A 13,592-nucleotide genomic window follows, 5' to 3' on the forward strand; every position below is an offset into this window, starting at 1 on the left:
AATAGATTATTGTCCTTCAGTCTGATTTGTAATTCAGTACACAGGTGAGTGGGGCCTGAGTGACAAGGATGAGAACTGGGGTGCCCTTTGCCCACAGTGCTGGTCACATGTTTGCTGATTATGTTCCCAACATGTAGGAACCTCAACAAAGAAGGTGATGGCCGGGGGCAACAAGAGGACAGGCAGACTAAGACAGCCCACACCCCTGCCCCCACAAAAGAGCATGCAAACACACTGCTGGGCAGAGACAGGTATTAAGAATCAATTAAGTGGCCTTTCTAATAAGAATGGGGTGAGGACAAAAGGGCTCTCACGTTTAACTTTATCAGGGTTAGTTTCTGAGTCTCCCTGTGTGCTGTGTTGGTGGACAGGATTCTGGCATCATGCCTGACAGGCTTGACTTCCTCTTCAGGGGAAGAAGAGAGCCTCTGGTAACCCCAATTCAACCCCAGGACTGATCTTGATTTTTTGGTGCCACGGTGGAGAAGGTTTGGGAGCTTCGGGGTTTTTCAATACCCCAGTCCTCTTCCTTTTGCCCCACCCCCCCCCCCCCGGCCCAGCACCCCCCTCCATAGCATGAGAACAAAAAGGTGCTTTATTGCAATGTCTTTATTGTATTACTGGAGCAAGTTGGCCAGACTGTCCCCACTTGGGGAAGGTAAAAAACAAAAAGACCAAAAAGTATCTCCCCTCACCTTCCCCCCACCCTCCCCCACAACTGCACAGCAATGTCTGAACACACCTGGTGACAAGAACAATTTGCAAAAGTGGTCTAGGAACTACATTATGAATTGTCCCAACACAAGACATACAGTTGGCTTCCTTGTAAATCCGATATTTTTACGTAACTACATGAATTTTTTTGACTACACCAAAGACAACAGAAGAATAGGTTTTTCACGAGTAACAACAGGGCACCAAAGTCACATGCTGGAGTTTGTAAGGAAACAAGGTTGTCTGTCACAAGTGGCTGGAGTTAGAGCAAGGCTGAGCAGGTGACAGCAGAGGGCCCAGCCAGGCCCCCATCTGGACCCTCTGCTTTGAGGCCATTGAAGCCTCAAACAGATCTACTAAGGAGTCTTAACTGGCAAGAGACCAACTTGAAAAACCAGTAATTGCCCAGATGCAATTCTTGGCCCAAGAGGACCCATGAGGCTGGTTCCTTGCTGCAAGAGGAGACTGGTGGAAGACACCACATTGGCTCTCAGAGCTTCTGCAAAGCACTTGAGGGTCCAAAATAAGCGGGGATTTCATCGAGGCCTGGAGACAGGGTAGGGGCGGTAATCAGAAGTCCTCAACCTTGACCAAATCAGTGGTAAGGACACCACTAGCCTATACAGGCCTGAGGCATGGCCAAGGCTTAGTTAGCATCTATGGCCAGATGGAGACAGAGCATTGTTCTGTGATGAAAGCTCGACCTGGAAAAGATAGGCCTCTGACCAGTGTCCAGCCAGCCCCAAGCTGCTTCCGTGTTGGTGGCCAGCTTCTCTAGCCAGGAAAACAAGGAGCCCCTCTGGTCTTGGTCTGTCTCTTTACCCTCTGCCTCACTGAGGCTGCAGTTAAGATGCGGAGAGAGAATCCCAGGGCCCAGATCATGGGATAACACACACAGCTAGGTTCTGAGGAAGGAGGCCAAGACCTGCTGCCAAGACCATGGAGTAAAAGAGCTGCATACTACCCCTCTGAGTGGTTAGCAGACTGGTCCCTATGCCATTTCCACTGGTCAAGATCAAGCAAATCACATGGCAACTACTCAGAAAAGATACTTTCCAACTTCTCAAATGATCCCTAGGTCTTAGTTCCCACAAAGCAACAAATTCAGTAATGAAAAACAGGAAAGAAAAAAGTGAAGGAATGTATGACTTAAAAATGAGTAGCCCTTCTCCACAAGCCAGCCCAAGTGTAAACGGTAGATGGCGCTTGCGCTCTCCCTGCACACCCTTAATGCTGCCTGATAAGGAGCAACACATGGTTCATCCTCATTCTCCTTTTCGTTTAAGAGATATCCAGGACACACTAAATTTTAGTACCAGAAAGAAGGGATTCCTTGCACCCAATCTTGAGCATCTAGCTGCTTAGGCAGGTTCAACAATCTGGCAATATGGGGAAGGGATTTCAGCTGGCTATCAACTAGTTAAGGGCTTAGGTCAGAACAGTGACACTGGAGGGGGTTTCATCTGTCTGCCTCACTCAATCCTGAAACTGCAACATAACCAAGGAAAAGCCAAAGATATGCCCCTTTTCTTTCTATCTTCACTGTCAGTAACTCTGGAGGTTCTCCCCCAAATTTTTAATCTATTTCTATGTCATGGTCCATTCTAGATCCTGCCACCAAGATAGGTGCTCAGGGAAAGCAAAATTTGTTTCTTTCATCCCCAAAGCTAGAGTTTCCCTAGGTGTAAACCTTATTTATTCACCAAGACTCAGATATTGACTTCTGTAGCTCAGCCAGGATGCCTGACTGCACAGCTTTGGGCTCAAACAGCTGACTCATTCGAGCCTATTATGGCTCTAGGATTGGCTCAGAGGCAGCTGGACTCTATTTGTCAAAGGAGTGTTGACTGAGGAGGGTGGGGCATAATGGAGGTAGGAGTAGAGGCTGCCTCCAGCTCCATTTGCCCAGCTTCACTCAGCTGGAAGGCTTAAATCACATGAAGCAGAAGATTCCTGGCCTAAAATCAGGGCCACTGGAGCATGAGGACGGTCTGTGCACATCATCTTAATGGCAGGATCACAAAGAAGGCAAAGAAAAAAGCTTCCAGATGGCTTCGGCTAACAGTCTAAACTCCAAGCCATCCCTTCCTCTCCTTGCAAAAGTTTCAGAAACCACTGTATGGAAGCACATGGGTAATGTGGTATGACCCTCGCCCTGGAAACCAGAGCCCTTGGGCCTGTGATTTACTGAAGTCCCTGACCGCAGTCTGGCTCCCTTCCAGCTACAGCCTTAGCCACCTATGGTTCCCCTGGGCCCTACCCAGCAAACGACAGGAGATGACGGGAAATTAAACCATGTTGACTATTTCTGCTGGGCATTTAAACTTGGGGAAGCACATATAAGAATGTTGTTCTACATCATTATTTGGTATATCAAGCCATCTAAAAGCACTGGATTGCACCTTTTCTTTACTCATACACACAAGTTACAAAGGTTTCAAACAACAGATCATTCTTTAGGCTAAGGAAACACCACACAAGTACCAACTTCATTTTATGATTCAAAGCTCACCAGCCCACGAAAAGAACACTATTCCTCACCTCAGAGAAACAAGGGCAGGGCAAAAGGAGTTACACTGACCAATTTTAGTGTTTGCTAAAACTAACAAAGTCTCTAGTTTTACTTTCAAGTTTTGGTACAGAAGTGTGCATTCAGATACTAGTGCCGCCTTCTTCCATCAGACCTTAGTCTGGCAACAATCGTTTTGCTGGGATCAATTTGGTTTCTAAACATAATGCTTCTTTAAAGGGAGGAGCTACTGAGATGCTGACGCCTAAACGATGTTGGTTAAGTACCTTCGGTTGAAAGTTTTTTACCCATGGATTAAGATTCTTTAAATGAAATCCCAAGCCTCCCCATTTTCCTTTGGTTGTCTTTTTCACCAAATGCCATTCTACCACCAAACCAAGACCACCGCCTTGTTGGGAGGAAGAAAGAGGGGCCATGCCCCACCACACTCTCAGAGCAACATGGCCTCTCAGAAGAGGACATGGGCTCCTCAGAGGCTTCCAGATATAACCCTCACCCCCATCAGGCCTAATGTGTTCTGTTGAGGGTGCCTGGCTAAATAAAAACCCCAATGAAACAGACTTTCCAAAAAACAGCATCCGCTCCCAGCTTCCTATGTCAGTGCAGCGGTGAGTCACAGAGAACCCCAGGCCCTGTATGCCCCCATTCTGGCCGGCTGCTGCTCGGCCTCTCCACTTCACATTCACAGAATCACTTCTTGTGCAAAACAAGCAGTCTACGTAGAAAGAATGCCCTCATAGTCTAATAAAAACTGTATAAAAATCGCTAGAGAGCCACCGCTCTTCCCACTCCCTCTTTATCTGCAGAGCGAGGGCATCTGTGCGTGGACAGGGTAGGCAAGCCTGACGTTGAGGGAGTCATTGTGCTGGACGAGGGATGTATGCTGGTAATGGAGCACCAGCTCCTTCAGTGAGCTGTACAGGTTGTAGGGCTCTGCAAAGCCATAGCCCCGAGCAGTGCTGTAGATCACGCAGTGCTTCACTTCCCCATCAGCACTGCAACGATACAACACACAAACACCACAGGGAATTAAGGCAGATAGCAACAGATAAAGGGACCCTAAATGAACAGAAGTCTGAGAGCAGTTGTTCTGCAAAGGAGAGGTAGAAGCTTTTTGTCAATCAAAGCTTGTATGATATCACACCCATGTGTCCCCCCACCCCTACAGACTTGTCACAGAGATACCCTTCATTTCCCAAGACCTGGTAGCTAAAATGGATGGCTGCATTTAATCACTCAGCTCTGGACCTCCATTAGGCAAGAATGCACTGCAGGGGGCAAAACAAACCAAAAAAAAAAATTAAGTGTGCAAATCAGTGGTTTTTAGAATATTCATAAGGTTGTGCAACAATCACCACTATCTCACTCCAGAATATTTTCATCGCCCTAAAAAGAAACCATGTATCCATTAGTAGTCACTCTGTATTCCTCCCTCCCCCTAGACCCAGGCAACCACTAACCTACTGTCACTATGGATTTACCTATTCTGGACATTTCATATAAATGGAATCATACAGTATCACTCAATCTTTTTGGTCTGGCTACGTTCACTTAATACACCATTTTCAAAGTTCTGTGTGGTAGCATGTATTGATACTTCATTTCTCCTCATGGCTGAGTAATATTCTATTGTATGGATATGCCACAATTTGGTTGTCCATTCATCAATTGATGGGACACCTGGATTGTTAACACTTTTTGGCTTTAGTGAATAGTCATGTACAAGTTTTTGTATGGACATGGGTTTTCAGTTCTCTTGGATATATACCTATGAGGGGAACTGTTGAGTCATAAGTTAAACTTCTTGGGAATTCCCCAGAGGTCCAGTGGTTAGGACTCAGTGCTTTCACCACCGTGGCCCTGGATTCAATCCCTGGTCGGCGAACTAAGATCCCACAAGCTGCGTGGCATGGCACCCCCCAACCCTGCCAAAAAGAAAGTTAAACTTGAGAAACTGCCAAACTGTTTTCTGAAGTGGTTGCACTATTTTAAATTCCTGCCAGCAGTGTATGAGGGTTCTAATTTCTCCACATCCCTGTCAACATTTGTTATTGTCCATCTCTTTGATTACCATCATCCTTGTAGTATCTCATGGTGGTTTTGATTTACAGTTCCCTAATGACTAATGACATTGAGCATCTTTTCATATGCTTATTGACCATTTATATATCTTCTTTAAAGAAGTGTCTACTTGAATCCTTTGCCCATTTTTAATTGAGGCACTTGTCTTTTTATTGTTAAGAGTTCTTTATATATTAGACACTAGTTGCTTAGATATATGATTTGCAAATATTTCCTTCCATTCTGTGGGTTGTCTTTTTTACTTTCTTGATAGTGTCCTTTGATGCACAAAGTCTTTAATTACGGTGAAGTCCAATTTATCTTTTTCTTTTGTCGTCTGTGTTTTTGATGTGTAAGAGACCACTGCCTAATCCAGAGTCACAAAGATTTATACCTAATCTTTTCTCCTAAGTGTTTTATCTTTTAGCTCTTACATTTAGTTCTATGATACATTTTGGTTTTTTAAAAAAATATTTATTTATTTATTTTTGGCTGGTCGGGTCTTAGTTGCAGCACACGGGATCTTTTCGTTGCAGTGCATGGGCTTCTCTCTAATTGCAGCACGCAGACTCTAGCTGTGGTGCACGGGCTTAGTTGCCCTGCTGCATGTGGGATCTTAGTTCCCCGACCAGGGATCGAACCCACGTCCCCTGCATTGGAAGGTAGATTCTTAACCACTGGACCACCAGGGAAGTCCCTAAGATACACTTTGAGTTAATTTTTGTATATGGTGTGAGGTAGGGGTCCAACCTCATTCTTCTGCATGTGGCTCACCAGTTGTCCCAGCACCATGTGTTGAAATGACTGTTTTTTCCCCTTTGAATGGTCTTGAGACACTTGTTGAAAACCAACTGAACATAATTGTAAGGGTTTATTTCCTGGCTCTCATTTCTATTCATTGATCTACATGTTTAATCTTATGTTAGTACCTCACAATTTTGATTACTACAGCTTTGTTGTAAGTTGTCAAATTGGGAGGTGTACTTCAACTCTTTTCTATTCTTTCAGGTTATTTTAGCTGTTCTGGATCCCTTGCATTTTCATATGAATTTTAAGATCGTCTTGACATTTCTGTAAAAGGCCAGCTGGTACTGTTTATAGGGATTACACTGAACACATAGATCAATTTGGGAAGCACTGCCATCCATGAACACGGATGTTTTTCCACTTATTTAGGTTTTCTTTAAGTTCTTTCAATGATGTTTCATAGTTTTCACTGTATAGCTTTTGCATTTTTTTAAGCCTAGGCATTTTAGCATTTTTTATGCCATTATAAATAGAATGTCTTCATTTCATTTTCAGATTGTTCACTGCTAGTATATAGAAACAACTGATTTTTGGTATCCTAATCTTTTAACCTGCAACCTTGCTGAACTCATTTACTAGCTCTAATAGTTTACTTCTTCTTTTCCAATCTGGATACCTTTTATTTCTTTTCCTTGCCTAAATGCCTAGCTAGAACCTTCTGTACAATGATTAGAAGTGGTGAGAGCAGACATCCTTGTCTTCTTCCTGATCTTAAGCATTCAGTCTTTTACCACTAAGTACGATATTAGCTGTGGGTTTTTCATACCCTTTATCAGGCTGAGGAAGTGCCCTCCTGTTCCTAGTTTATTCAGTGTTTTTTAACATGTAAGAGTGTCAAATGCTTTTTCTGAGTCTACTGAAATAATCAGTAGATTATTGTCAGTTGATTTTTGTCCTTAATTCTATTAATATGGTTTATTACATTGATTTTTTAATGTTGAACCTCTTGGCATTCCTAAGATGAATTCTACTTAGTCATGGTTTATAATCCTTTTTATATGCTGCTGGAGTTACTTTGCTAGTGTTTTGTTAAAGATTTTTATGTCTATATTCATAAGGAATATGCCTTCATAAAATGAATTAGGAAGTGTTCTCTCCTATTTTTTGGAAGAGTTTGTGAAGGACTTGTGTTAATTCCTTTTACAATATTTGGTAGAATTCACCAGTGAAGCTAATTTCTTTACTTGTTATAGTTCTACTCAGAATTTCTACTTCCTCTTAAGTCATTTTTGGTAGTTTGTGTGCTTCCAGGAATTTGTCCATCTAGGTTGTTTAATTTGTTAGCATATAATTATTCATAGTATTCCATCATTTTTTTTTTATTTCTGTAAGGACTACAAGTAGCATCCCCTCTCTCATCCTGATTTTAGTAATTTGTGTCTTCTCTCTCTCCCGTGTGTGTTTGTGTGTGTGTGCGAGACTTTAACTATTTGTTCATCCCAATTTCTGGTTTCACTGATTTCCTCAATTGTTTCCTTTTTTAAAAAAATTTTATTTATTTTATGTATTTATTTTTGGCTGTGTTGGGTCTTCGTTGCTGTGTGCGGGCTTTCTCTAGTTGCGGTGAGTGGGGGCTACTCTTCGTTGTGGTGCGTCGGCTTCTCATTGCGGTGGCTTCTCTTGTTGTGGAGCATGGGTTCTAGGCGTGCGGGCTTCAGCAGTTGTGGGTCATGGGCTCTAGAGCGCAGCCTCAGTAGCTGTGGCGCACGGGCTTAGTTGCTCTGCAGCACGTGGGATCTTCCCAGACCAGGGCTTGAACCCATGTCCCCTGCATTGGCAGGCGGATTCTTAACCACTGTGCCACCAGGGAAGCCCTCCTCAATTGTTTTCTATTCTCTATTTTATTTAATTCAGTTCTAATCTTTATTATTCCCTTCCTTTTGCTTGCTTGGGTTTAGTTTGTTCTTCTTTTTTTAGTTTCTTAAGGTGAAAGAAAGGTAGGTTATTGATTTGAGAGCTTTTTTAATATAAATGCTTACAGTTATAAATTTCCCTCTTAGCACTGCTTTAGCTGCATTCCGTAAGTTTTGAATTTTGTGTTTCTCTTTTTAACTCGAAGTATTTTCTAATTTCCCTTGTTTTCCTTTTTTGATCTACTGATTATTTAGGAGTGTGTTATTTATTGTCCACATTTGTGAATTTCCCAAATTTCCTTATTTTTATTTTCTAATTTCTTTCCATTGTGGTATAGACAACATATTTTGTATGATTTCAACCCTATTTATTGAGACTTGTGGCCTAACCTAGAGTCCAGCCTGTACAATGTTTCATGTGCACTTGAGAAGAATGTGTATTCTGCTGTTGTTAGATGGAGTGTTCTAGAGATGGCTGTTAGGTCTAGTTGTTTTATAGTCTTCTGTTCCTTGTTCAAGTCTTCTGTTTCCTTGTTGATCTAATTGTTCTATCCCTAATCAAATTTCTTACCCCAAATGGCAATAACAGTAAGGATCACAAGTGCTCACTACCTAACTCCTTAACCTAGTGAAACACATATATTGTTGGCTCTAGCCTGAGAAGGCTGTAGAGTTAAGCAATTTCTTCTTAGGCTTCTTTATAATGTCATTTACAGAAATTAAAATGGAAAAACAAGTGAGTTTTATGCCTTGACTTCCTACTACATGATCATTTTTTTTTTTTTTTTTTTTTTTTTTTTTTTTTTGCTGTACGTGGGCCTCTCACTGCTGTGGCCTCTCCCGTTGCAGAGCAGGCTCAGCAGCCATGGCTCACGGGCCCAGCAGCTCCGCGGCATGTGGGAATCTTACCGGACCGGGGCACGAACCCGTGTCCCCTGCATCGGCAGGCGGACCCTCAACCACTGCGCCATCAGGGGAGCCCCTACATGATCATTTTAATTTTGCTATGAGTCTCCTTAAAAACTGAACTTATTCACATCCCTAACTTCAGCAAATGTCCTGAGTAAACTGAGAAACCACTGTAAGCAGGCTTTCTGTAGCTGGAGTGGCCAACAAACAAGTGGAAGTCTGTGATGCCAGACTCTTTTGCTTCCAATCTCTCCAAAAGTGAACCCCAATATGATATATTACTGCAGTTGGTTTTCATAGGCAACAGAAATCCACACTGCTGTGGACTTGAGTCTGATTAAGTCTGTGGCTAAAGGAAGGAGAAGGAGAAAAAGAATACAGCTCCCCAAGATAGTCAAGCTGCTCCTTGGTCTCCCAGGAATTAGCTGAGCTGCTGAGGAGCATTTTCCACCAGCCAAGTCTTTAACCCACAGGCTGCCACCCAACGACCTAGATAAGAGTGAGGGACTACTAATGCACTGGGCTTATTGTCTTCCTTCTTTTTATTGTTCTTAAAAGATCTCAGATCCTGCAAGAGCCATCTTCTCCTGCCATTTCCACTCAAATAAACTTGAGTATCTGAGCCCAGGTCAGAGAGAAATGAAACGTTTCAAGTAGCTCTATCTTTGGATAATACTAATCCAATTCCTGCCTTACTTTTTGCCCATAGATGTCCCACTATTCAATATCCTTTCAAAGTCCAGTTCAAACGCCACCTCTTCCACAAAATCTCCCAACCCTCTTTCTCCGTCAGAATTAGTTCTTCATGCACACAGCCTACTAGTGATACCTATGTCACAGTGATTTTATTTATCTTGGATATTTAACTGTGAAATGAGAAAGTGTGGTGCAAAAGAAAAATGCGGGCTTTGAAACCAGGTAAAGTTGGATTCAAACTCTGACTGCATGACAGAGACAGACCACTAAGGACAAGATGATCATGTAAAGCACCAAGCATTCTGTTAATATGAGTGTCTTTTGTCTGTCGTCATCACTTTGTCCTCTTTGAGGGCAAAATCATTTTGTCATCTTTGCCTTCTGGCATGTCCATCAGCAGCATCATTATCGTAATAATATTAGTAGATAACATTTATTTAGTGTGTTCCAGCACTGATCAAAGTATATTAAATCACACATATTAACTCGAGTAATACTTTAAAAACCCTTAAGTAGATATTATTATTATCCTTATTTTACAAATAAGGAAACTAGGCAAAGAAAGTTTAAGTAACTTACCCTAGGTCACATATCTAGTAAGTGGTAGAGTCAGGATCTGAATCCTGTATATCTGGCCCCGAAGCTTGCTCTCATGACCATCATACTGTACCTCCACTCTAGGTATGGTCTTTGTCAATGAAAACAGTTGCCTTTTTAAGGAATATATATACAACACTTTGGCAAAATCTCACTGAGGCATGATTAATTGTCCCCAGAACTTCACTTTCCATTAAAAGGAAAATAGGCTTTTCCAAACAAAGTCATAAGATCATCTTACAGAACACATCTAACATTTTCTATCACAACCTCAACAGAATACTATTTAAGTACAAATTTTAGATCGTTTTTCTTCTGAAGTAAAAACAGTTGTTTAATCAAGCCTTCCTTAATATGACAATGAAGGCCAAGTTAGGCAAGCAGGAGACTACTAAAGAATTAAGTGATCTTTTCAATTGAAAACCTCAAATTACTTTTCATAGACACCTAAAGTCCAATAGCAACAATGCAGGGCCTAGTCTGCTTACCATTTAAATTAAAATCCCCGAAATAATTTCAGATGGTATTTCTCTTAAAGCAACTAACTGTTTTCTTTGTACTAATATTAATGGTCTAAGCCATGGTTCCTCATTTTATTGTACTTCAACTAATTTGATCTGAACTTTAGGAGGGGTTGATTTTCTATTAATCAATGAGGAAGTTTTCAAAAGGTTATACCCCCAGAGAAGACTTACACCACAGAGCAAGCATAACATCCTTTCTTGCTACTCTCACGAATTAAGAATGCACCATCAGGTTTCCCATAAAGCAAGTCCTCTGCTTGTACTCGATTGATATCCTCAACAAACCAGGTTTTCTCATCATAATGGGGCAGGTTTTCATCTTCCTCATTGATAAAATAGGTCCTAAAAATTAAATGTTAAAATATTATTCTAACGATCAGTTTACTTATATCTAAAAGCAAATTCACGAATAACACTCTCTTCTAAATCTTAAACCACAAAATGACAAAGTGGAATTGCAATTAGTTGGATTTTTTTAACAGCTTTATTATTTGCTATTATGCAGAAAGCACAGAATTCACATGTTTCATCCAATAACCTGACACATGAATGTCTGAATGAGCAATGCTTAAGCATCCAGGTTTCATATGGTTCATCAGGTCTTTGAACTCAAGTGCCTATAAGGTATTCTTGAGGCAATTCAATTTAAAGAGGTGCAAAGTTCTTGATTCAAATGTCCTCAAGTAACAAAGAGAACCAGCACTCAGTATGTATTAAGAAGTCCCATGTCTTATCCTGGAAACAAAGCCCTCTGACAGAAAGGTACAGAGAGAACTTACTCAGCAGCATCCTCATTCTTGATTCCCAGCCAGGCATTTAGGCGCTTCTGTCTTACTCCTTTGTGATTGAGCCACCTGCCAGAGGGAAGACACCAGTGTCAGCGTCTATGCAAACTCTGCCTGGACAAAGTAGACACGTCCAAGCCAACCAAACTTCCAGGGTCCAGGAACTTATTTTCCCCAGTCCTACTAAGAATGGCCAGAGATTTCCCTAAACTTGTTTCTCCATTACTTTTCCTTCAACTTTTTGCAAAAAGGCAGAAACACAGAAAGCTACTTGAAATTAGGCACTTCTCTCACTTTTCACTTTCCTTTTCTAGAAGGTTATATAACCACAAGCACACATATACTTGCACTCAAACACAATGGGACACTTGTTTCTGAAATCATTAGTTAGGTAAGCATGGTGTCACATTTGCAATCTCCACTAAACCAGAGTATGCAATCCCTCACTGGCCTACTACATTGAGTTAAATTCTAAAACAGAATTTCAAGGTCTATTTTTGCACCTAAGCAAGCCACAAGAAATTCCGGGTGGCAATCTGAGTAATTAATACAAATCTACTTCGTCACCAGGTAAATCACAGTATTTCAAAATATACCAACATTTTAGACGTAAAATAAAATAAACCATTTCATCTCATTCCACTGAGATGGATGATAGCCTGAAACTTCAGTGGAGTATAAAAACTCATTCATCACCATCCTCCAACCAGGCCCCCGATCATTCAGGTGTCATCATAAACATCTCAGGGAAGACTACCCTAAATTGTCCCAACTAAGGCAGTCCACCAGTCACTCTACACTTTTCTTTATTTTATCATCTTCATAGTACTTGCCTGCAATTCATTTTTTTTAATGGTTTTTTTTTTGTTTTTTTGGCCACGCTGCGCGGCTTGTGGGATCTTAATCCCCAACCAGGGATTGAACCCGGGCCACAGTAGTGAAAGCGCTGAGTCCTAACCACTGGACCACCAGGGAACTCCCTGAAATTCATTATTTTCACTTGGTTATGTTTGTCTCCCCAGCTAAAATGTAAGCTGCTTTAAAGAAAGGGATCTGTCCTGCTCATGGCTATTCCAAATGCTGAAAACAGTGCCAGCACATGGTAGATATTCAATAAATAGTCAGTAAATATCTGTAGATGGGCCACTTTTAACAAAGTCTTCAGGGTCAACTCCAAGGTCATCTTGTATCTCCCTCTGACCCCAAGTACACTAGATAACTTGGCATCGCACCTAATTTTAAAGTTATTTTAAGACAGATTACACAGCCTTTCTCAATAAGACATGTTCTTCAGTTAACCTGGATTTCATTTTGTATGCTTAGTGAAACTGGAAAACAACTAACATATGATCTTTATAGAATTTATTTAGTAACAAACCCCATCCTACACTATCACTTCTCTTAGCAAAATATCCAGATACCCTCCTCTAAGCACTCTTAACATCCAAAGTTTTCTATCCTTGAAGAACTGATCTTTCCTTTGTTAAATAAAGAGACAAGCACACTGGGTAAAAGGCTTAAAATGAACAAACTGCACCACATTTTCTCTTGAGTCCCCATTTTCTTGTAAACCACCAACCTCTGTAAACTGAGCTTCCCTTTCTGCCACAAGGAATGTTAAGACACCCAGGAAAATCCAGGCGAAAGAGAAGAATATTTTGGTTCACGCTCCATCTATGATGGTCTCTGCCTTCTGACACAGGCAACTTTTCTAATCTCCCAAAAGTCCATTTCAAATACTACTATATAGTTCTGACTCCTTAACCATCTAATAACAATGCCAGGAACTGACTAGCTTCTAAAAATGATTTTTAAAAAGCTCAAGTAAATTTAGCATGTTAATTCATATTTAACTTACTGTTATTGAGTAATGCCACATATAAAACAGTACATTCTAGGGGAAAAACCTGAACAAAGCATCAAAGACCTAACATCCAATTCTCATTCTGTCACTAACTGTGTGGTTTTTTTCTTTGTTTATTCTAAAAAAGATATGAAGTTGAAGTTACAACATAAATTCAGTTCACATAGGATGAACTTATTTTCTTTATGTTCAATTTTATCTTCAACATAAAATCCCTCATCAAACTATCATTTTGTTTACTGTGTACTATGA

General features: G+C 41.1%; 1 protein-coding gene across 1 annotated transcript in view; it reads right to left on the minus strand.

Moving 5' to 3' along the window:
- Window positions 1–594: 594 nt before the first annotated feature.
- Window positions 595–13,592, minus strand: part of LOC116742613 (phosphatidylinositol 3-kinase regulatory subunit gamma) — an 83,657-nt gene continuing 70,659 nt past the window's right edge. The window contains exons 8-10 of the mRNA XM_032610364.1: window positions 11,471–11,545; window positions 10,863–11,033; window positions 595–4,239 (exon numbers count right to left, since the gene is read on the minus strand). Coding sequence (XP_032466255.1) covers window positions 4,041–4,239; window positions 10,863–11,033; window positions 11,471–11,545 — 445 coding nt within the window. The 3' untranslated portion in view covers window positions 595–4,040. The remainder of the gene's footprint in view (window positions 4,240–10,862; window positions 11,034–11,470; window positions 11,546–13,592) is intronic.

The sequence above is a fragment of the Phocoena sinus genome, chromosome 1 (assembly GCF_008692025.1).
Source record: "Phocoena sinus isolate mPhoSin1 chromosome 1, mPhoSin1.pri, whole genome shotgun sequence".
Classification (NCBI taxonomy): domain Eukaryota; kingdom Metazoa; phylum Chordata; class Mammalia; order Artiodactyla; family Phocoenidae; genus Phocoena; species Phocoena sinus.